The 25,225-nt window shown below is 46.1% G+C and overlaps 1 protein-coding gene across 1 annotated transcript in view; it reads right to left on the bottom strand.

Annotated features, from left to right (window-relative positions):
- The window catches only part of rbm28 (RNA binding motif protein 28), a 74,782-nt gene that overhangs the window by 14,062 nt on the left and 35,495 nt on the right, over nt 1–25,225 (bottom strand). The window contains exons 11-16 of the mRNA XM_060923622.1: nt 22,245–22,318; nt 22,006–22,141; nt 19,946–20,010; nt 19,620–19,778; nt 10,389–10,538; nt 2,116–2,223 (exon numbers count right to left, since the gene is read on the bottom strand). Coding sequence (XP_060779605.1) covers nt 2,116–2,223; nt 10,389–10,538; nt 19,620–19,778; nt 19,946–20,010; nt 22,006–22,141; nt 22,245–22,318 — 692 coding nt within the window. The remainder of the gene's footprint in view (nt 1–2,115; nt 2,224–10,388; nt 10,539–19,619; nt 19,779–19,945; nt 20,011–22,005; nt 22,142–22,244; nt 22,319–25,225) is intronic.

The following is a 25,225-nucleotide window of genomic DNA, read 5'->3' as shown; positions in this document are numbered from 1 at the left end:
GAGCCTCTTTGGTACCTTCAACTATTGGTTGGACTGTGGAGAAGTCCAGATCTTGTCTTTGAAAATGTTTAGAGAGAATGACAACATGCGTAAGTACATCTTTGAGTGTGTGGCAGAGGGCAACAAAATTGAACTGCCTGACAGAGTTCAGTAAACCTTTAGCTTTGTCAGCATCCTGGTTATTGGATGCAGCCATGTGTTCCAGGACATCTCTAAGAGATTTCAGTGATCTACACACCACAGACACAACATTGTGGACTGAGAGCCACCTGACTGTATGTGGCTTGGTGAAGTTCAGTTCAGCCTCATCTAACTGTCTCTGCAATTCATGGAGCTTGTTGCTCCTAACAGCTGTGTTACTGAAAAACAGACTTTAAATCTTCTTGAAATTTTTTCACACATCTGGCGACATCACTGGCTGCGAGAGAAAGTCGATGAGCAGTGCAATGTACCCCTATCAAAGCAGAGTTGAATTCATCTCCGAGTTTCTTAATAACTCCTTGGCGGCAGCCGGTCATGACCACAGCTCCATCAGTACAGACTGCTACAAGTTTTTTGCCTTCCAATTTCTTTTCCGTCATCAACTTCTTTACATCGTCAAATATGGTATCTGCTCTTCCATCCATAATTTCACTGTTCCTGAACAATGCTGTTTTAATCTTGTCATCATTTATGTACCTCACATATGTAATAAGTCGCTTCATGTTACTTATATCAGTGGACTCATCTAGTATTAAGGCAAACACAGGACTTTTTAGCACAGCAGCATCAAGATCTTCTGTGAGTGTGTCTGTGATAGCCTGGTGCATTTCTGTTGCTCCCTTCTCATTCACATAAGTTCTATAACTGTCTGGTGACAGTTTTTTGAAAGCGGGACACTCCATCTCCTTCAAAAATTTAACTAAGGGGCTAAATTTTGAGTTGGACATTTCCTCCTCTGCAACAAAGTATGCGGTTTTTAGAAGGCCCTTTGTTTCCTCCTCGCACTGTAACTGGGCTACTTCAATTGCGTTAGCCATGGCATTCTTTGCTAAATTAGCCTCACGCTTGCGTTTCATTGCTGCGGTATGGGAAACGCCATTTGAATGGTGAATTAACGTTGACGTCTTAAAACATCTGCTTTTAAAAATTGCAGTGCTATGGGCTTTGCAAATTGAGCAGCTCATTTCACCATCATTAAATTCGAGCCAAGGATATATTTTCAGCCAGGTTGCCTGAAAGTTGTTTCTGCGCTTCCCCTTTGCAATGTCGACGTTAACGTTAGCTGTCTCGTCCTGTGTATTCTCAACGGTATCACTCACACTGCTATTACCACCATCGGATTCAGAAGTTTTCTTCTTAGCAGGGGAAACTTCTGCCACTGCACTTGTACATTTTAGCCAGCGGTCCATGTTTGTTTTACAGCGAAAGTCCGAGAGAGGAAGAGTGCGCGCGTTGTATCTGTCTGTGCGCGCGCGTGTGTGTGAACTGTCTGTGTCTGCTGTTTTTTTTTCTGAGTAGGCTACGGGGGGAGAGGTGGGTCAGTCAGTAAAAGGAGGGTTCAATTCAAGTAACCTTGAGAACAGAAGGTAGTCGCGCATTCACACTGATCCATTATTAGATTGACGTTGTCAGGCAATGCAGTAATGTGTGCGGGAATCTCTCGCATTAGAATCGTTAAAGGTGCGGGAATTAAAAAAAAAAAAAAAAAAAAAGTGCAATACCCGCAATCCCGCACCCAAATTCAGGCCCTGCAAATGCTATTTAGAACCAGACAAAATACTCGTTTTTTCCCCCCATTAAAATGCATAATCCTTTCAAAACAATACAGTACATCTAGCAAATCAATACATTCATATCATAATTAAAAATCTACTGCTTTTTTTCCCCCTAATCGAAACAAACTACCCCTAAATATCATTACCATCAGCCTGACTGGTTCTGAAGGAGATTACTGACGAACAGATTGTTGAGCACCAGATGTTCATGATACTGCACACATCTCTCATCGCAGCCACGGAGCTGCCTCTGATTAATTTCCTTGATCCAGATTTTCGAATGGAGTTTATTCATCCGGGACATGATTAAGGGAGCAGAGTGGGTTAAATCCGATGTGATGTACACACTGTGCCTCACCTTATCGGCCCTGGAGTCAGAGGCAGGTGTCATTTTGCTCTTCTGCTCCCTCATAGCCTTCAATTTTAACTTCCTGCCATCCTCCAGCGAAAACTCCACAATGGGTCTCTGAGCAGAACACAAAGGAAACACACACACACACACTTCAAGAATGTTGTTGCGACAGGCACGCTGTAGCTTCAAGCAAAAACATTCCTCGATATAATTTCAGTGCAATTGAAAGACAGGGTATTTATTATTCAGCTTGTTTTCCAGGAAAAAAAAAATCCCATTAAGTGTTCAACAAGAAAAAGTGTGGGTTCGTGGTATGCAAGGCACTGACTGAAAAGCAGATGTTGGTCTGTTTTCACAGTTTTCTAAACTATATCTACAATGCTGTTTCACGACCGCTCTCGACACTCTTATCAAACAAATTTAATGCTTATACTGCCATCATCGCCATCCTGCGCATCGTCTCATAGATCACTACCAAGCAGAGTCTCTGCTGTGTCTCAGCATATACAGTATGTAACTGTGTCAGACAGATTTATCATCAAAGGTCATAGGCAACGGTCGGAGGTGAAACGTAGAATATCAAATTTATTGTCTAGAAGAACGACCCAAAAAGCAAATTCAGTCTTCTTAGTGTTTAATTTGCACCCTAAAATTGAATAAAACTGTTAAAATAGGGTGACCAGACGTCCCCGATTTCCGGGGACAGACCCCGATTTTAATGACCTGTCCCCGACTGCACCTGTCCCCGAAAATGTCCCCGATTTTGGCCGCGAACCCTGGTTCCGATCAAGTGACAGAGGTCTTTGAAAGTAGCCTAGGAGAAAACGTGCGTGGGTTGCTTTGACAGTAATCCTATTTCAGAACGACACTGGCTTTCAAGTGCCCCTACAGGTGGATCACACCATGTGATCATTACATCAGGTAATGTTTAATAACATTTGACAGAACCGCACGCTTCTAGAGATCCTCGTCTTGTTAGGCTACTCGTCATCCTGGTACAAGTTACAGGTTGTCTTCATAGACCGGTAGGTGACTCAGTGGCTTTTCTCGTGAGTGTCTATTTTGCGTTTGCAATCTATCTTTTTTTTTTTTCCATATGACACATGACACAAAGCATGGCATAGCCTACATCGATTAAATGAAACCAATCCATTTAGGTCGTTCACGAGAAGAGCTTACGTCTTGTCAGTGGAAGGACTGCGTTGTTTGGTCTCTGCATTTTTCCGAGCACTCATTAAGTTCAATCAAGTCTTATCTGTTGTAGACAACATAATGGCTATTATAAGTGCATTTAGCCTATGATTTTGCAACCATTACAATAGTAGGCTACTGGTCAAAATAAGTTTTAAAAGCCACACATTTTCAAATAGACGTTAGTGTAGGGGTGGCCATTCATTCCGGTTTTCCAGCCCCGTGTCTGGATCATGAAATAGGCTAATCCTCATTTTAGGTGTTTGTCTGGATTTCTGACGGTTTCACGCAATCGCAAACAATATTTATATATAGTGGTATTGAAAACAATGCGTTCTCTGCGGTCAGTGATCTGCATTTCGGGCGCAACAGTGAACATCAGCCGGCGCAGATGCACACTGAACTGTTGCGCCACTTCGGATGCATAATGCTCCGAGTCTGTTTTCTAGTGGGGAATGCTGAAACGTGAAAGGATAGACTGCAAAGTTATCTTATCTTACATATATGTCACTCTGGGTCTTAACCGACTATCCTTATAAAGGAACTACAGACATTTCTATCCCTTCATCAGACTTTGTCAGTTATACCTATGATACCATGTTTATTTATTTAACAGATTTTAAAGACTATTTTATGGAAATATTCTTAAGAAATTACTTGAAAATTGTTCAACAGTTATAGCTATCTGGTAGCCTAATAATTTTGTAAGTTATTTCTTTACATGTTTTTTTTTTTTGTTGTTTAAAATAGCTCTAAAATTGTGTGCATCCTTCACAGTGTGTGCTCTTATCACCTTCACATCTTCATACAAATGCTGCTGATAAATCAAATAGGCTAACCTTTAATTTCATTGGTTGGAGGGGATGCCATGGGGTGCATTTTTGGTAAAATGCCACTGGTTTGGGATTTAATTTTTTAAAGCAGTTTTTATGAGCATCTGTGCTGCAGCTGAGTTATTTTAAGAGTCATCTCATAGCCCTACAAAAGATTTTGCTTTGCTCAGTTGTGTCTGATATAAGGCTATTCAATAAACTAATATCCTGAGAGGAAAAAAAATAAATAAATACAGGCCTATGCTTCCTATGCTATTTATGGACAGACTACAAAAACAGGAATGCTAAGAGCAAAAGAGCAAAAAAAAAAAAAAGAGCAAAGAAACTGAGGTTCTAGTTTTATTTTCCCCGCCGAATGCCAAAATGTCCCCGATTTTTCTCCCAGAAATCTGGTCACCTTAGGTTAAAATATACTGTTTTGCCCAACTACCGAAGGTTTGTTTACATCTCACTTATGCGCACTTTCACCACCAGGGAACCGCTGTCGTGACGTCATTCAAGCCAAACAGACTGAAAGCAGTTCTGTGTTTACCTGCGAACTGAGCACACGTGTACGGACTTTGGTTGTGAGAGGCTGTGTAAAATGTCTGAAAGCGATTTTGAAGTAGGAACTTTCCAAATTGAACATTGAGAGGTGAAACCATATACAGTGGGGCAAAAAAGTATTTAGTCAGCCACCAATTGTGCAAGTTCTCCCACTTGAAAAGATGAGAGAGGCCTGTAATTTTCATCATAGGTACACTTCAACTATGAGAGACAGAATGGGGGGGAAAGAATCCAGGAAATCACATTGTAGGATTTTTAATGAATTAATTGGTAAATTCCTCGGTAAAATAAGTATTTGGTCACCTACAAACAAGCAAGATTTCTGGCTTTCACAGACCTGTAACTTCTTCTTTAAGAGGCTCCTCTGTCCTCCACTCGTTACCTGTATTAATGGCACCTGTTTGAACTTGTTATCAGTATAAAAGACACCTGTCTACAACCTCAAACAGTCACACTCCAAACTCCACTATGGCCAAGACCAAAGAGCTGTCAAAGGACACCAGAAACAAAATTGTAGACCTGCACCAGGCTGGGAAGACTGAATCTGCAATAGGTAAGCAGCTTGGTGTGAAGAAATCAACTGTGGGAGCAATTATTAGAAAATGGAAGACGTACAAGACCACTGATAATCTCCCTCCATCTGGGGCTCCACGTAAGATCTCACCCCGTGGGGTCAAAATGATCACAAGAACGGTGAGCAAAAATCCCAGAACCACATGGGGGGACCTAGTGAATGACCTGCAGAGAGCTGGGACCAAAGTAACAAAGGCTACCATCAGTAACACACTACGCCGCCAGGGACTCAAATCCTGCAGTGCCAGACGTGTTCCCCTGCTTAAGCCAGTACATGTCCAGGCCCGTCTGAAGTTTGCTAGAGAGCATTTGGATGATCCAGAAGAGGATTGGGAGAACGTCATATGGTCAGATGAAACCAAAATAGAACTTTTTGGTAAAAACTCAACTTGTCGTGTTTGGAGGAGAAAGAATGCTGAGTTCCATCCAAAGAACACCATACGTACTGTGAAGCATGGGGGTGGAAACATCATGCTTTGGGGCTGTTTTTCTGTAAAGGGACCAGGACGACTGATCCGTGTAAAGGAAAGAATGAATGGAGCCATGTATCGTGAGATTTTGAGTGAAAACCTCCTTCCATCAGCAAGGGCATTGAAGATGAAACGTGGCTGGGTCTTTCAGCATGACAATGATCCCAAACACACCGCCCGGGCAACGAAGGAGTGGCTTCGTAAGAAGCATTTCAAGGACCTGGAGTGGCCTAGCCAGTCTCCAGATCTCAACCCCATAGAAAATCTTTGGAGGGAGTTGAAAGTCCGTGTTGCCCAGCGACAGCCCCAAAACATCACTGCTCTAGAGGAAATCTACATGGAGGAATGGGCCAAAATACCAGCAAAAGTGTGTGAAAACCTTGTGAAGACTTACAGAAAACGTTTGACCTCTGTCATTGCCAACAAAGGGTATATAAAGTATTGAGATGAACTTTTGTTATTGACCAAATACTTATTTTCCACCATAATTTGCAAATAAATTCTTTAAAAATCAGACAGACAATGTGATTTTCTGGATTTTTTTTCCTTCTCATTCTGTCTCTCATAGTTGAAGTGTACCTATGATGAAAATTACAGGCCTCTCTCATCTTTTTAAGTGGGAGAACTTGCACAATTGGTGACTGACTAAATACTTTTTTGCCCCACTGTATGTATCAACCTATGGCCGTTGCAAAGCAATCGATGAACGTGGCTCACTAGTTTGACCATGTGGCCTCGGAATCGGACAGTGACTCGGCTGACTCTGATCGCGGTGACCCCGGACCTCAACAAGACTCGCGCCCAAACGATTTATCCTGGTAGTTATATTAAATTCTTACTTTTGTCGTAATACTAAATAAGAGCCCTTTTGAAGAATAATTAAACCGCCCTCCCTAGTGGATATAGGGAACGATTACTTGACAGTGCGCCAGTAGGCCACATTAGCTTGCCATCCGTGGCATTATACTATTTATAGCCTACTCTAAGCGAGGAAATATCCCTTTGTCTCATTTCCACAATGACTGTACAGGATCCCTCAGGATTCTTGACTTGTCAATTGCAAGCAAAAGTAAAAATGTTTACCTCCAATCTTCTCCTTTTTGCTTGAGCGTTGCTGCTCCGTTTCTTCTTTGACTGCTTGATTTTGTTCCACGCACACAATCCACTCTCTCCGCCTCGTCTCCTCTTCCGGAAAAAACAACCCTCTTGCTTCACGCACATAATCCACTCTCTCCATCTCGTCTCCTCTTCCGGAAAAAGCCAACCCACTCGCTCCACGTCTTCTCCTTTTTCGGAAAAAGCCAACCCTCTCGCTCTGCCTCTGCTCCTTTTTCGGAAAAAGCCAACCCACTCACTCCGTGTCTTCTCCTTTTTTGGAAAAAGCCAACCCACTCACTCCACGTCTTCTCCTTTTTCGGAAAAAGCCAACCCACTCGTTCCGCCTCTTCTCCTCTTCCGGAAAAAGCCAATCCACTCTCTCTGCCGCTTCTCCTCTCTCGGAAAAAGGTAAAAACTTCTTCCTGAACCGGTCCCGTTGTTACAGTTCACTGCACAACAATAAGGCATGTTTTTTTTTTTGAAATTCCCGAACGCACGTGTGCACTCAAGCCGAACGGCAATGTAAGTAAACGGAAGTGGACTCAACTCAAGTGGTTTGTTTGTCTTAAATGACGTCACGCGCTGAGTGGTCATGAAAATAGCCGAACAGAAATTCGCCATGATCCGCGCTAACTTCTTTAATTATTACTTATTAACAATACTTCTTGGGACCAGAAGAAAATTACAGAGGGTTTAACAACATATAAAGTTTCAAATGTGCATAAAATTAAAACCGTTGCCTATGAGCTTTAATATGATTGTTACTGGAAAGTGGCGAGTGAGGAAAAAAAGCTCTTGCTTTTTTGTTTGTTTCTAAGAGCCAAGAGTGAAACCATTACCATGATCCCTTATAATTGAGATCGCTGAATTTTTCTCCGATTAAAACACAATTGTAACTGCGCTAGCGATGTTGAACAGTGACAACAGCATGGCGCACAACCATTAGAAGCTAAAGTGAATACTGAAAATACAACACTTCAGGTTAAAACTATGAAACGCCATAAATATTTCAATATAGAAGTTACAGGTCAAAAAATTTCAACCGAGATGATTTTTTTTTTTTGAGCTGGGTTAAAAATTTTAACCAAGTTCATAATTTTCTAAAAAGAGCATAAATATTCTTAAAAGGGATTTTCCATCACTTCTTTTGTCTCGCTTTCTTCCATCCACTTCCTCTCGGTCTACACCTACCAAGTGTTTCCTCCTGTCTGTCTGTCTACCTATTCCAATCTACCTAATTAGTTTTTTTAATTTGCATGAGCAGCGCTGGCACAAATTGTTACTCTCACTCAGGATTTTTCTACTTTATTATTCTAACATCTTTAGGATGCTAAATCTCCCTCAGTTTTCAATCAATCACCAACAAATTTCACATATAGAATACCTCTGGGCTGAATTATGTTACTCTGACTTTTGGTGCCAATCTGGATCACTGATGCGGAAAGATCCATGAAAAACGAGAATTTTTTTTTCAATCACTTATAACTTTGTCAATGTTCATGATTGTTTCAATCAATTTTTTAAAAATTTTGTTCAGGGCAGCAGGGTGCAACTTTTCCTTGACCTTCAATTGACAAAGGTCAGCTCACACAAATTACTGTGACTTTCGTCACAGTCTCTATCTACTTATTATTAATTTGTGCTAGCAGCATTGGTGCAAATTGTTACTCTCACTCAGAATCTTTCAACTTTATTATTATTATTATTATTATTATTATTAACCTAATGTGTTTTTAGGATGCTATTTCTCCCTCAGTTTTCAACCAATCTTCAGAGCAATTCCAGCGTTATGGACGCGACACTTGAACTCAAAATGGCAACAAATGACCCAGTGCATGTTTTATTGTCTCCCAGTATTTAAACAGGTGTTGCATATTTTAAGGCTGTACCATACTGGAGAAGTGATAGAACAAGAACAATTCCCATAGTACATCTAGGGCATGCCAGAAAATGCCAATAAAAGATGCGTTATGGATGTGACGGAAAAAGTATCACTTTTCTTGGGTGACTGTACATTTTTATCAAACTCTGTGAAATTGTAAACCTAATGTCGAAATGGAGATATCCATTTGATAGAGGGGTCCAAGGTGAATATTAAAAAATCTTTGTTTAAAATATTTTGCATTTCATGCAGAGTTTCGGAAGGAAAAGTCAGCGTTATGGATGTGACGAAATTCCGTTATGGATGTGACGCGTCTGAAATAGACATGGCATATGTTTAGAAAATCAGCAATTTAACCACCATAACCCTTTGAAAAACTCTCTAAATATCAGCTAAAACTATCAAAGTTCTTAAATAATATTTAGGATGGCTATTGTTTTGCTGTTTTGTGGATTTTAGCATACATTTCTGTGGCTTGTGGCAATAATATAGAATTGTACATGATCAAAGTTGATTTTAGCTTGGGGTTTACATTATAAGAAAGAAAGACTGACAGTGACATATTAGGTTGGTTACAAATTGGTTCAACTTATTCACATCTGTAAAATACAGGCCTAGGTGATATCTCTGGGAGTGGTTTTGATGTATTACATGTTGCTTTATTTTTGCATGGTGAGGTTGACATTTACATGGAATTGCCCATCACCAAATTTCACATGAAGAATACATCTGGGCTGAATTACATTGCTCTGACTTTTGGTGCTGATCTGGATCACTGAATCGGAATGATCCATGAAAAATGGGGGGGGGGGGGTTCCCAATCACTTATAACTGTCAATTTTTATGATTTTTAAAAAAAAATATTGTTCAGGGTGGCAGGGTGCAACTTTTCCTCACTAAGCGTCATTCTCCATCTCTTATCGTTCCGGATCTATAGGGTACAGTGACCAGATGTCCTGGTTTGGAACAGCTAGCGCAAATTACTGTGACTTTAATCAGTCTCGATCTAGTTTAAAAACATCTTTTTTCATACTTAACCAGGATTCAAACTTGGAACCTTCCGATTCTTAACCCAACACCTTAACCACTACACCAGCGACAACTGTGATGGAAGGAGTAAATATATTTTGAATTTATTCATGAATCCAGTCTTCAAATAGTTGACAATACAAAATCTTCTCAAATCCTAACCTTAGATATAGTAAGTCTGCCTAATACAAGTTGCAAATTATGAACTGGGTTAAAAATTCTAACCTACGTTGAAAAATTCCACCCGACCTAAAATTCGGACCTGTAACATAGACATATTTAACATGTTCTAGGGTGGAGGTTACCTGAAGTTTCACTGATGTTCCTTTATAATAGAAAATACATTTTTTAAAAATTCAAAAAGTGGGGTTTTTTTACATGCAAAGAATTCTCCCTTTTGTATCCATCACACCTCCGATGCCATATACTGCCTTCTCCAAATCAGGTATAACGATCAAGAGGTTCATAGCGTAGCTTTTTAAAAAATATATTTTTCTGCTGATTTTGCCGCCTTCAGTTTGTTGCATCAGACTTCACATTGTTTCTGTTGCTGTCACTAAACTATCGGTACATTTAAAACCCTGGGGAACGCAAACTTTTGCACTCAATTGTACGGAACACAGAATGCCCTTCTGTGACCTTTGTCAAGGGACTGACCTTGTTGGCCGTGAAGATGTCGGGGTTGTTGTTAAGGTGACGCAGGGCTTGGAGGGCGTGTTCGTGCTCCTGAAACTCCACAAAGCCGTAACCTAAGGAGTGACCCATCGGCTCGCCGCGCACCGGCTTCCTGTCATACATCACGCGACACTAAAAGAGAGACAGAAGGACAACAGTAGAGGTCCTTAATGCAGAAAGTTTGATTAGGACAACAAAAATTTTTAACAAATGTCACAAACATGATCAGATCAATTCCAGCATCAGGTCAACGCAATACTGCCATCTAGTGTTGATGCAAGGAAACCGTGCAATCTACTGTAATTCTGCTGCTGGACTTTATTTTAAAGGAATGCTTTCCAATCCTGTGGTGTTGTGTGGAATTTTTTGGGGGGAGATTTGTCCCAGATTTTCTCCCTAATTTGGTCATAGCCGATTCCCACCCACTAATCAGCTATCCTTATCACATGACCGATACCAACCAGGATCACATGCTTCCTCTAAGGCACATATATTACAGGCATTTACATGCAGGCGCTCTTATTCAGAGCGATGTACAACATACCCAGAGCAGCCTGGGGAGCAGTTGGGGGTTAGGTGCCTTGCTCAAGGGCATTTCAGCCATTCCTGCTGGTCCAGGGAATCAACCCAGCGACCTTTTGGTCTCAAAGCGACTTCTCTAACCATTAGGCCATGGCTTCCCTCATGAATCCAGCCAACTACATCTTTTCGAACAGCTGCTCAGACAACATCAGGGGTGGAGTCAGACACTCGGAGGAAAGCACTATCCGCCCACAGCCATATGCATGAGCGCACACAGACTGCCCATGATTGGCTAGTGTCACTTGTGATTGATAGGGGAGAGAGAGTTCATCACTTCTCCCCCCCTTCCTTGAGAGTACAGCCAATTTTGGTCTCGAGCTCCTGTGGCATGTTTGTGATTCGAACTCGCAGTCTCCAGATAAAAGGCGAACGCTTTTCCAAATGTTTTCTATATTTGCAATGTTAGTGAAGCGTCATGATATATTGCACGAGTTAATATATCTGTGCACTTGTATTTTCCTTCCACTTTTTCACATCAACACACAATAGCCAACTTGAACTGAAATGAATGTCAAAAAAAAAAGATGTCAAAAGAAAAAAAATCACTCTCCACCAGCAGCGAGTCAGTGGAGTTTAACCCACTGTCTCATCTATTGTACAAACCACAACACCAGAACTAATTTGACGTTCGGTCATGCTGAGTCACTGACGTGTAGTCTGTAATATAAAGGGCACTATAATTAAACACTTCCCAGCACTATAAACAGTAAGTACGCTGCATTGGTGGTGCCACGTCTTTATATGATATTATGCACTGTAGATGATACGTTCAAACTCTTTGCAATTTTACACTGTCGAACTCCTTTCTGATATTGCTCCACTATTTGTCGGCGCAGAATTAGGGGGATTGGTGATCCTCTTCCCATCTTTACTTCCGAGAGCCACTGCCACTCCAAGATGCTCTTTTTATACCCAGTCATGTTAATGACCTATTGCCAATTGACCTAATGAGTTGCAATTTGGTCCTCCGGCTGTTCCTTTTTTGTACCTTTAACTTTTCCAGCCTCTTATTGCCCCTGTCCCAACTTTTTTGAGATGTGTTGCTGTCATGAAATTTCAAATGAGCCAATATTTGGCATGAAATTTCAAAACGTCTCACTTTCGACATTTGATATGTTGTCTATGTTCTATTGTGAATACAATATCAGTTTTTGAGATTTGTAAATTATTGCACTCCGTTTTTATTTACAATTTGTACTTTGTCCCAACTTTTTTGGAATCGGGGTTGTAACTTTATACAAAACGTCCGACAAAATCATTTCCGCTTTGGATGTAAACGAACTGGCGAAATGACAGTAGCAATTTGTGAAAAATGCAATAATAATAATAATTCTTGGGGGAAAAAAAAGAAGAAGAAACCTTTATTTGTCACATGCACACTGCAAGCACAGTGAAATTCATCCTCTCCATTTAACCCATCTGAAGCAGTGAACACATGCGCACACACACCCAGAGCAGTGGCCAGCCGCACTAGAGCGCCCGGGGAGCAGTCAGGGGTCAGGTACCTTGCTCAAGGGCACTTCAGCCCAAGGCTGCCCCATGTCAACCTAACTGCATGTCTTTGGACTGTGGGGGAAACCGGAGCACCTGGAGGAAACCCACACAGACACGGGGAGAACATGCAAACTCCACACAGAAAGGCCCCTGCCGGCCACTGGGCTCAAACCCAGAACCTTCTTGCTGTGAGGTGACAGTGCTAACCACTACACCACCGTGCCACCCACGGCAAAAGAAGATACGCTCTTACCATGAAATACTTTCATTCCACAATTTGTTGCTTTTTTCTTTTGCCGTTTTGTTTTCAAGTAGTCTTTTATTTCGTCCTCGGTTGGTTCAGCAACATGCGCCGTCATTTTGTTTTTCTCTACTCACGGTATATGAGCTGATAGCCTAGTAGCCAATCGGAGCGCACAACTGCTCATATCCAGTGTATGTGGATAGAATAAACACTAATATACTTTGCCATTTGAGGCCAGTGTTTAACAAAATAAACAAACAAAAAAAAAAAAGTGTGTATAAGCATGGTAAAAGCTTGCTTCAAACAGGCAGCCCAAAAGAAACTGACTGGGTTGCATTATTTCAGAGTTTGTGGGTTGGTAGACTCTAGATACCCAACTGTATGTGCACAAGCACTGAAAACGAGGGTTATGTATATAACCGCGGTTCTATGAGTTTCGGATGACCGCCAGAGGCGGTGCTTTCAGCACATGGATATCCATCACACGAACGTGCAGGTCGAGTAATAGTAACAACAAAGTCACGTGTGACCTGGGTGACGTCACCCCGTGACCCCGGCATAAAAGACCGGTAAACCCAGGAAGTGACCTCTTGGCAAATCTTCTCGTGTACACTCCGAGTGACTGCCAAGCTCTGGCGGTCATCCGAAACTCATAGAACCGCGGTTATATACATAACCCTCGTTCTATTTCGTTTCTACTGACCGCCAGAGGCGGTGCTTTCAGCACATGGATGACTAATACCAACCAGGTCATGAGGAGTGCCTACCCGTACCCAGTGCTGCTGCGACGGGCCTGGAATGACAGCCGTCGCCACAGGATTATGTGGGACGACATTAAGACGGTAAAACCTGGTGAAGGTGCAGCTGGAAGCCCAGGAGGCTGCGCTGCATATGTCTGAAAGGGGCACGCCCTTCAGTGATGCCCATGAGGCCACCACGCCCCGTGCAGAGTGCGCCCTGACAGCCGGAGGAATCGGGAAGCCACTGTGCCTGTAGGCATGTAATATGGCCTCGACTATCCACTTGGATAGCCTCTGCTTAGAGAGCGCCAGACCCCTCGTTGGTCCTGTGTGGCACAGAAACAGGGCGTCACTCCTACGGAAGCCCTCTGTACGCGACACGTACACCCTGAGGGCGCGAACTGGGCACAAAAGTTCCGACCTCTCACCATGGCCCGCCTCGAACGCCGCAAGGCTAAGGGGCTGGTTGACGAAGGTAGCAGAGAGGGTCTTCGGGAGGAAAGAGGGGTTAGGCCACAGGGTGACCCCACTGTCGCCGGAGTGCCACTGCAGGCACTCCCCACTGACTGACAGCGCGTGTAGTTCCCCGACGCGCCTCGTCGATGTAATGGCCAGAAGAAAAGCAGTCTTCAGGGAGAGCCATGAAATGTCTGCCGTGAGCAGGGGCTCAGAACGGTGCGTCGCAGAGAGCCTGCAGCACCAATGAAGGTCCCATGTGGGTACCCGGCTCCGTCGGGGGGGTCTCAACCGGAGAGCACCCTTCAAGAAACGTGCCACCAAGGCGTGGGACCCCACGGTCCTTCCCCCAACTCTGGCATGCTGAGCAGGGATGGCAGCTGCATAGACCTTGATGGTGGCAGGGGTAAGACCCTTATCAAGCAGAGACTGGCGGAACAGTCGAATGGTCGGCAGGGGGCAGCATGTAGGCTCCTCCCCCTGAGTTAAGCACCAGTTGGAGAAAAGCCTCCATCTGTTGGCATAGAGGGCATTGGTGGGGGGTGCCCGAGAGCTTGCAATGGTGTTGACCACTGCCGGCTCACAAGGACCTTGCAGGGGGTCCGGCCCTTCAGCGGCCATACCCAGAGCTGCAGACGGGCTGGATCCGGGTACCAGATCTGCCCTCCCAGCTGTGATAGCAGGTCAGTCCTCACTGGCAGGCACCAGGGGTCGCCGTTCAGAAGTTGCAGCAACTTGGGAACCACACTCGGCCCGGCCACCGGGGGGGCGACAAGCAGCAGCCCGTGGTGGTCCATCGCAACCCTGTGTAGGGTTGGCACGATCAGCAGCAGAGGGGGGGAGGCATACAGCAGTTGCCTCGGCCAAGCATGCGCCAGCGCATCCTGGCCCAGGGGACTGGGGCCGTGGAGGCTGAACCACAGAGGGCAGTGTGTCGACTCCTGGCAGGCAAAGAGGTCCACCTCTGCCCTGCCAAAACGTTCCCAGATGGCGAGAACCACCGCTGGGTTGAGTCTCCATTCTCCGGGATCGGGGTCCCGGCGGGACAGCAGATCTGCTGCCCTGTTGGCAGTGCCTGGCAAGTACATGGCACGCAGGCTCAAGAGATGTCGATGGGCCCACCGCAGAAGTTGGCCAGCCACTTCCAAGCACTGGAGGGACTTTGTGCCTCCCTGGTGGTTGATGTAGTACACTACCGTGGCGTTGTCCGTCCGCACCAGAACGTGTCTGCCGGTCAGGCCTGGGAGGAAGTGCTGTAGGCCGAGGAACACAGCCCGTAGCTCCAGCACGTTGATGTGCTGCGCCCGTGCAGCACCGGGTGGAGGTGGAGACCGTTGAACCACCTCTGAAGCGGCGTAAGTCCAGAAGTCCCAGCGGGACCAGAGAGGAGGCTGCCGTAAGCATGCCCAGCAGGCGCTGAAAGGTCTTCAGGGCGAGTGACCTACCCCGTCCGAAGCAGCCAAGCAGTAGGCGGATGTTGTGGATCCTGGTCTGGGAGGGAGTTACCATCAACGACCTCGAATCCAGGTGCATGCCCAAGAAAGTCGTCTCCTGGCTGGGCACCAGCGAGCTCTTCTTGTAATTCACCCTGAGCCCCAGCTCTACGACATGCGAGAGCACAGTCGCAATGTTGGTGCGGGCCTGAGCTGCTGACCGTGAACAGACAAGCCAGTCGTCCAGGTAAGGCAGGACACGCAAACCCCTTGCCTGAAGTAGTGCCGATGCCGCACAGCCGGTGAACACACGGGGTGCCAGCGATATCCCAAAGGGCAGAACATTGAACTCGAAAGCCTGGCCCTCGAAGGCAAACCGCAGGAACTGCCTGTGGTGTGGCACAATGGGAGCATGGAAGTAGGCGTCTTTCAGGTCGAAGGTGACAAACCAGTCGCCCGCCTGGATGTGGTGTAAGACATCCACTGTACGCAGCATGCGGAATCTCATGGTCCTCAAGTGGGAATTGAGGGACCTCAGGTCGAGGATCGGGCGGATACCGCCGTCCTTCGGAACCAGAAAATACCTGGAGTAGAACCCACCTTGCTGTCTCTGCCTGTCGACGGGAGAGACTGCTCCTTTCTCCAGGAGGGTGGCGATTTCCTGCCGGGGGACGAGGGACTTCCCCGGATGGCTCACGGTGGTGTGTTTGACCCCATGAAACGTGGTGGACGGCGGCAGAACTGGGTGCGGTAACCCTCGGTGAGGGTCACCAGCACCCAGGGGTCAACGCTCTCCAGCTTTGGAGCTGTTCGCTGGAAAAGCGGCCGACCGCCGGCGCGCTGATGTCAGCGCCGTCCAGAGCGCCCCCGTCGGTCACCATGGGGCGACGAGGAGTGGACTGGGTGTAGGGGGCGGCACCGCGGGTCCGGGAGGTGGTGGGGCGGTGAAAGTCATCAACCCGTCTGGTCTCCTGGCGGGTGCGTGGCCGAGACAGAGTCGGTGTAGGCCCCCTGAAGGACTGGGCAGCATTGCCATGGTGGTGGGCCTGGCGGGGGCCAGCGAACTGCTGTTACGCCTAGATGACCTGGGCACTCCGATCCAGGGCTTGCTGAGTGGCTTCGCCAAACAGCTCCCCGGGGACAACAGGGAGAGAGTGCAGCACACGCCGGTCGGGCTCGGCCAGAGGGGACTGTGCCCGCCATATCTGCTGGCGGCCGAGGGTGAGATACGACATCAGCCGGCCCAGTTCCCGCGACGAGTAGGCAAAGGCCTGGAGCCGCGTCACACAGCTCCCGTGATGCCGCGCTCGTCCCCTCCAGCGTCTGGGGGTCCATGACACCTGGCTGGCAGAAGGGAACTTAAATAGGGCGAGAACGCTCCAAGTAAGTAGCCCAAAATAAACTATCAGGCGGAAATAAAAAATAAACGACCGGGCGAACACACCCGTGGTCGGGAATATTAACAAGGATGGCGCCGTGCGCTACAGAACTGATAAACAGCGGCGAGAAACACTGCTTTAATTTAAATGAATGAAAACCGCTTATCTGAGCGACAACAAACCGGCCTCCAGCAGCGAGGACACGCCTCGGGGGGCTAGTCAGCTAACTCCACCGAGCGAGAGCGCTCAGCTTAACGGAGTAACAAACAATACGAATAAAACACACAAGACAGCCGGCCCGTGAGCAGGCCGGAGACAAGGCTACACAAAACAAGCGGTTGATAATATTAACAAGGATAGGCACTGTGCGCCACAGAACTGATAAACAGCGGTGAGAAACACCGCTTTAATTTAAATGAATGAAAGCCGCTTCTCAATGTTGGGCATCTGCAGGAGGCCATAGGTAGGGGTGTCCTGCATTGCCGCCAGGGCCCTGCAGTCACTAGGGAGGTGGGAAGGCATCTAGGGTCCGCCCAACACCTCTGTAACTCCTCGATGTATGAAGCCGAGGGCGGAACAGACAACGAGGAAGGCTATGTGGGACCTCTGAAGGAAGCGCTCTGATGCTGGGCCACCGGGGCGTGTCCAACCCCAGACGGGCCAATGCAGCCCTCAGCGTTGGCTGGATGGATGAGCATCCGCCTTCCGACGCTGCCACGGTGCCATGGCTGGTGGTCTGGGAACCGGCCGGAGAGGTGGAGCCGTGACCATCGGACCCACCGCAGTCAAAGCTCTCCGAAGCCCGGATCGACAGTTCATCCAGGCCGCGTGCATCAACGGCCGGTGACAGAAGCGGTGGTGATGGTGAACAGTCGGGCTGCCAGGCAGAAGGGGTGGCTGCGGGAACACTGCCCCCTGTGGCGGAGGCTGAAGATTCGCCAGCAGGGCCTTCATCTCCTCCAGCTCGGTGGACATCACCTCCACCTTCTGAGCCAAATCGCCCGAGCGCTTCTTTTTCGCCTTAGAAGCGAAGACGTGTGGGGGAGCCCACGGCGCTTGCTGGGCCCCGCTGCTGCAGCCGACACCGTGTCCTGTCCCCCCGAGGCCCGGGGGATGTCAGACGGAGAATCCAGCCGAGCCAGCCTGGCGGTCCGCGCAGCCACGCTCAGGCACATGCAGTCTGCGCAGGCCATGTCCGTTAGCCCCTGCCGCAGGTGATCAATACCCAGGCATGAGGGGCACTCGCGGTGGCCGTCCTCCGGTTCGAGGGGGACCGGCAGTTGGCGCAGCGAGAGAAGAGGTCCATGACGCCTGGCTGGCAGAGGGGAACTTAAAAAATAGGGCGAGAACACCCCCAAGTAAGCAGCCCAAAATAAACAATCAGGCGGTAATGAAAAACGACCGGGCGAACACACCCGTGGTCGGGAATATTAACAAGGATAGGCGCCGTGCGCCACAGCACTGATAAGCAGCGGCGAGAAACACCGTTTTAATTTAGATGAATGAAAACCGCTTACCTGGGCGACAACAAGCCAGCCTCCAGTGGCGAGGACACCGCCCCGGAGGGCTAGTCAGCTAACTCCACCGAGCGAGAGCGCTCAGCTTAACGGAGTAACAATACGAATACAACCCACAAGACCGCCGGCCTGTGAGCAGGCCGGAGACAAGGCTACACAATATAAGGCGGTTAATAATATTAACAAAGATAGGCGCAGTGCGCCACAGAACTGATAAACAGCGGCGAGGAACACCGCTTTAAATTAAATGAATGAAAACCGCTTACCTGAATGAGGACAAGCCGGCCTCCAGCGGTGAGGACACCGCCCCGGAGGGCTAATCAGCTAACTCCACCGAGCGAGAGCGCTCAGCTTAATGGAGTAACAACCAATACAACACACAAGACCGCCGGCCTGTAAGCAGGCCGGAGACAAGGCTACACAAAATAAGGCGGTTAATAATATTAACAAAGATAGGCGCAGTGCGCCACAGAACTGATAAACAGCGGCGAGAAACACCGCTTTAAATTAAATGAATGAAAACCGCTTACCTGAATGAGGACAAGCCGGCCTCCAGCGGTGAGGACACCGCCCCGGAGGGCTAATCAGCTAACTCCACCGAGCGTGAGCGCTCAGCTTAACGGAGTAATAAATCAATACGAATACAACACACAAGACAGCCGGCCTGTGAACAGGCCGGCGGCGAGGCTACACAAAACAAGGTGGTTAATAATATTAACAAGGGTAGGCGCCGAGCGCCGCAGAACTGATAAACAGCGGCGAGAGGAACGCCGCTTAATTTAAATAAATGAAACCCGCTTACCTGAAGCGAAAACAAGCCGGCCTCCAGCGGTGAGGACACCGCCCCGGAGGGCTAATCAGCTAACTCCACCGAGCGAGAGCGCTCAGCTTACGGAGTAATAAATCAATACGAATATAACGACAAGAAGAAAAGAGTTGGTGGACTTAGCGCAGTTTCTTGGAGGGTGCGTAAGCACAGCCCCAACCCTACGGGTAACGAAACTACCACAGCGCTTTGTCCAAATTTCAATCCAACTCGCAACCTGCAAACGCGAGAAGATGTAAGAGGTCACTTCCTGGGTTTACCGGTCTTTTATGCCGGGGTCACGGGGTGACGTCACCCAGGTCACACGTGACTTTGTTGTTACTATTACTCGACCTGCACGTTCGTGTGATGGATATCCATGTGCTGAAAGCACCGCCTCTGGCGGTCAGTAGAAACGAAATAGAACTGAGTTTTTCATATGTCCCCTTCAAAAGGGAAAAAAAAAAAATCCAAAAACCATGACCCATTAATTAAGACCCGCTTATTCAGACTTATTTTTGCTTAGGTAGGTGTCTCTGTGTGTGTGTGTTGGGACTTGTTACCTCCTTGATACGGACACCTTTTCCTCTCCCTGCGGCGGATAGACAGAGTTTAAAGAGATGCTTGCGGTCCACATTTTTGGGAAGGTTGTGAACACACAGCCGCGTTTGAGACACAAACACGTTCACGTCCTTCAGCTTTGCCTTCTTCAGCTCTGCAAACTAGACACACACAGCACTAGCTCACTAAATAAGAACAGACCTTACACAGCCTCTAACATGCTACAGCTTTAGAGTTTTAGCTTTGAAATTAAAATCAAACTATCCAGGAAGTCACAAGGAAAACGTCAAGGTAAGGTGAGTGCACTTGGCTGTGCCGGCTGACCTACCCTCGCCCTCTTGGCCATATCAGAGTCAGAAACGCCTTCTGCTGCTTTGGTTCCAGCACGGATCACTGGATACAGGAAGAGGTAAAAAGAGGAAATCAAAATGTGGAAGTGAAGAAATAAAAATGTGAGGTGTATCAGAAATATTGAGGTTAAATCTGCTTTTCCTTACACACACACACAGAGAGTGTATCAAAGCATCAAAGAGTGAAAACAGTTTCTTTGTACAGAAGATTACTCAGCTGTATATTTTAAAGCATATTATTCAATAACTCCTATGCATGATTCATTGTTACCTCCGTGATGAGGGTCATGTTTTTAGTGCATTTTGTTTGTCTGACTTCAAGCAGGATTGCGCACAACCTCATCTCATCTCATCTCATCTCATTATCTCTAGCCGCTTTATCCTTCTACAGGGTCGCAGGCAAGCTGGAGCCTATCCCAGCTGACTATGGGCGAAAGGCAGGGTACACCCTGGACAAGTCGCCAGGTCATCACAGGGCTGACACATAGACACAGACAACCATTCACACTCACATTCACACCTACGGTCAATTTAGAGTCACCAGTTAACCTAACCTGCATGTCTTTGGACTGTGGGGGAAACCGGAGCACCCAGAGGAAACCCACGCGGACACGGGGAGAACATGCAAACTCCACACAGAAAGGCCCTTGCCGGCCCCGGGGCTCGAACCCAGGACCTTCTTGCTGTGAGGCGACAGCGCTAACCACTACACCACCGTGCCGCCCTGCGCACAACCCACCAACCCGATTTTCATGAAACTTGGTGGAAGGGTGGAGCTCGGGCCATGGAAGAACCTTTTACATTTTGAAGCCGATCAAAGTCACGGGGCAGATCCACGAATTTTCACTTTCACGAATGTAGCGAGATACAGCATTTGGCCTTAGCGGAAGTCTGCACTCAACAAAGCCATACATCTTATAATCCAGTAGATGGCAGTAAAGTTCAATAGTAACAAAACATAGCCAATGTAGAAATACGATGACTCCATAATCTCAATCCACATTCACATAGTTCTAATAGTTTTGGAAATACTTCCAGACATAAGTGGTTTTGCGGATGCAGATTTGCACACCATAGAAGAGTCGGCTGTTGTCCTTGGTGGAGAGCTGCGCTCTCCGAGTGCTCTTCCAGTTTACAGTGAAACCAATATAAACTATACGTAGTTATGAGACCCACCAACAGGTCTGAGAGTTTAGGGAGTTTCCAATACATTTTATTATTGCTCTTCAGAGACGTTCCACAAGCGCCGGCAACCGGCGATTTTCTCCGCCTACACAGACGGTCTGCGCCGGCTACTTGATCCCAGGGAGAGGAAAAAAAAAAAAAAAAACCTTGCCTTTCAACGTTCAAGCGATTTATATCGTCTTCACTGCAAATCCAATTATTCCACCAAGAAATTGTCTTCGATTCAGGTCTAGTACGACCAGAAGCAACATCATATTTGTTGATCGATTCTTGCGCTCTGATTGGCTGAGCCGGACCACGTGACCACACTGTAGCGGATGTAGTCATGTTACAGAGCCAGGCAGCGTACTACAGAGGGGAACTGAGAAAGCCAAGCACACACATCTGGAGGGAAATTTCATACAGATGTTGCAAGTATTTTACAGGGAAATGGTGAGTAATTTATTAGCCGAGAATGCACCAGAAGGCATGTAAATTTCAAAAATTTCTAGGGGGAGGGGCAGAGGAAAAAAAAAAAGGTTATGCCAGGGTAACAATTTTGAAAAAGGTGCAGCTTTGGAACACATTTTTAGTGACAGTAGTTGGATAACATCTTTCAAAACCCCAGTTTCTTCATTCTAGTTCATTATAGCCCTTTTTCATTTCCTTGCATTCTCTCAACACAAATGTTATGTTTTTCTGGTTTAAATATTGAATCATGCTCTTACAGTCCCTTTTAGCATTTGACCTATAATTTGCTTATTTATAAGATTTAATAGAACTGGTGGTAAGACTGTAAAATTGTAGCACGCTCTTGGCTTTACAGTTAAAACCACTTTCCCAGACTCCGAGCCATGTTCTTGGCTGCACTTACAGCCCTCTCTGGCGAGGTAGAGGTTCCTGGAGCCTTTGTGAGTTTTCACTCTCTTGCTCTTCAGTTTGGAAGCGTCCTCTCTGCTCACTGCCAGCACGATGTTCAGCTTCCTCCCATCCACCCTCACACCGCCAGCCTGCAACACACACAGCACGAATCGGACACGGAGCCAGAACAAAGCACAGGAAACTACAAGGCTGAGAGAAAACCTTCACACACACACACTCATCTGGACTCACCTCTGATTCCGTCTGTGCTGCTGTTAGACATTTCTCTGCTGCCTCTTTTGTTTTGAACTGAGCAAATGCACAGCCTGGACAAAAAATTAAATAAATAAATAAATAAATAAATAAGAGTGAGGGTAGAGACAGGGCTTGTCTGATACTCTGGTGCACCATGGTGGTCCTACAGCCAGCCATCAATATACACTGAGTGCAAAATTATTAGGCAAGTGAGTATTTTGACCACAACATCCTTTTAATGCATGTTGTCCCACTCCAAGCTGTTTAGGCTTGAAAGCCTACTACCAATTAAGTATATCAGGTGCTGTGCATCTGTGTAATGAGAGGGGGTGTGGTCTAATGACATCAACACCCTATATCAGGTGTGCATAATTATTAGGCAACCTCTTTTCCTCTGGCAAAATGGGTCAGAAGAGAGATCTGACAGACTTTGAAAAGTATAAAATTGTGAGATGTCTTGCAGACGGATGCAGCACTCTTGAAATTGTGAAGATGTTGAAACGTGATCACCGAACAATCAAGCGTTTCATTGCAAATAGTCAACAGGGTCGAAAGAAGCGTGTGGGGAAAAAAAAGGCGCAAAATAACTGCACATGATCTGCGGAAAATCAAGCGTGAAGCTAACAAGCAGCCATTAGCATCCAGTTCTACCATATTCCAGAGTTGCAACATTCCTGGAGTGTCAAAGAGTACAAGGTGTGCAATACTGAGGGACATGGCCAAGGTAAGGAAGGCTGAAAAACGACCACCACTGAGTAAGGCACACAAGATAAAACGTCAAGACTGGGCCAAGAAATATCTTAAGACTGATTTTTCTAAGGTGCTGTGGTCTGATGAGATGAGAGTGACTCTTGATGGGCCAGATGAATGGGCCTGTGGCTGGATCAGTAATGGGCACAGAGCTCCACTCCGACTCAGACGCCAGCAAGGTGGAGGTGGAGTACTGCTATGGGCTGGTATCATCAAAGACGAGCTTGTTGGACCTTTTCGAGTTGAGGATGGACTCAAACTCAACTCCCAGACCTACTGCCAGTTCCTGGAAGAAACCTTCTTCAAGCAGTGGTATAGGAAAAAGTCAGCATCTTTCAAGAAGAACATGATTTTCATGCAGGATAACGCTCCATCTCATGCGTCCAAATACTCCACTGCATGGCCAGCCAGTAAAGGTCTGAAAGGTGAAAAAATAATGACATGGCCCCCTTGTTCACCTGACCTAAACCCCATAGAGAACCTGTGGTCCATTATAAAACGTGAGGTCTACAAAGAGGGAAAACAGTACACCTCTCTGAACAGCGTCTGGGAGGCCGTGGTTGCTGCTGCACACAATGTTGGTCGTGAACAGATAAAGAAATTGACAGAATCTATGGATGGAAGGCTTTTGAGTGTCCTCATGAAGAAGGGTGGCTATATTGGTCACTGATTTGTTTTTGTTTTGTGTTTGAATGTCAGATATGTTTATTTGCAAATCTGGAGTTGTCATATCAGTGTACCTGGTGAAAATAAATAAGTGAAATGGCTACATATTTGTTTTTTATTAAGTTGCCTAATAATTCTGCACAGTGAAAGTTACCTGAACACATACATATTCTCCTAAAATGGCCAAAACTAAAAACACCCCACTCTAACTTCCATACATATTCAGCTTTGATATTTATGAGTCTTTTTGTTTGATTGAGAACATAGTTGTTGTTCAATAATAAAACTAATCCTCAAAAATACAACTTGCCTAATAATTCTGCACTCCGTGTACATTTATAGATAAGAGCTAAAATATCTCATCTCATTCTCTGTAGCCGCTTTATCCTGTTCTACAGGGTCGCAGGCAAGCTGGAGCCTATCCCAGCTGACTACGGGCGAAAGGCGGGGTACACCCTGGACAAGTCGCCAGGTCATCACAGGGCTGACACATAGACACAGACAACCATTCACACTCACATTCACACCTACGGTCAATTTAGAGTCACCAGTTAACCTAACCTGCATGTCTTTGGACTGTGGGGGAAACCGGAGCACCCGGAGGAAACCCACGCGGACACGGGGAGAACATGCAAACTCCGCACAGAAAGGCCCTCGCCGGCCACGGGGCTCGAACCAGGACCTTCTTGCTATGAGGTGACAGCGCTAACCACTACACCACCGTGCCGCCCCGCAAAAATATTATTCATCAAATTGAAATATATTTACATAACTAGTGAGGGGTTTTTTTTGTGTGTGTAAGAAAACACATCACTATTTGAGTCCTGTGTTTACATCAAATACCTTTGAGTCGATTCTAAGTAACATTTTGTGAAAAGCTGATTGGACGGTTTCAATATGAGGTTATTTATGATAAGACAGAACTTTATTCATTCCCAAGGAAATTCTTGTACCGCAGGCTGCTTAAAAATTACAAACTGCTTATTAACTGAGTGCAAGATCTTTTTGTACAGTCCGTACTGTCAAGACCGAGGTCTGACATTTTCCTATAAAAACCGAGCAAGCGAGGTTAATAAGGAGTTTATTATATGGCTTTTTTATTTCTAAGATTAAAATAGACGGTCGCTATAATGAGGCATGGCATTGCTTTCAGGTCATGTCATACTTATAACATAGTTGAGTCACGCATGCAGAATAAACGGCTCGTGGTTTCAAAACTGAATTTGTTAGCGGTTTCTGAACGCTCTTCGTTGTTCATTTCTTGAATAACTCAGCGACTCGGTTATCTTTTGTGTTTCAGCCATTTTTGATTCCCAATTAATCTTTTATTGTCATTTTGTTTTTTGCAACATTGAAAGCCAGTGTCTTGGAAAGAAAGTTCAGAATCGCCTACGGGCATTACAGGAAAATGCTGCCTGCCAAGGAACCAATCAGAGTGCACGATTTTATCGGAAGTACATGGATTACCAGGGCTTTGAACCAGAATTTTTTTCCTATTGGTTCGTTCCGAACAGAAACGGAATTTTAACGTTTCCGGTTTTGGGTTCCACCATTAAATAGAC

This window comes from Neoarius graeffei, chromosome 6 (assembly GCF_027579695.1).
Source record: "Neoarius graeffei isolate fNeoGra1 chromosome 6, fNeoGra1.pri, whole genome shotgun sequence".
Taxonomy (NCBI): domain Eukaryota; kingdom Metazoa; phylum Chordata; class Actinopteri; order Siluriformes; family Ariidae; genus Neoarius; species Neoarius graeffei.
The sequence above is the reverse complement of the archived record's forward strand: the minus strand, read 5'-3'. Positions and strand labels throughout refer to the sequence as shown.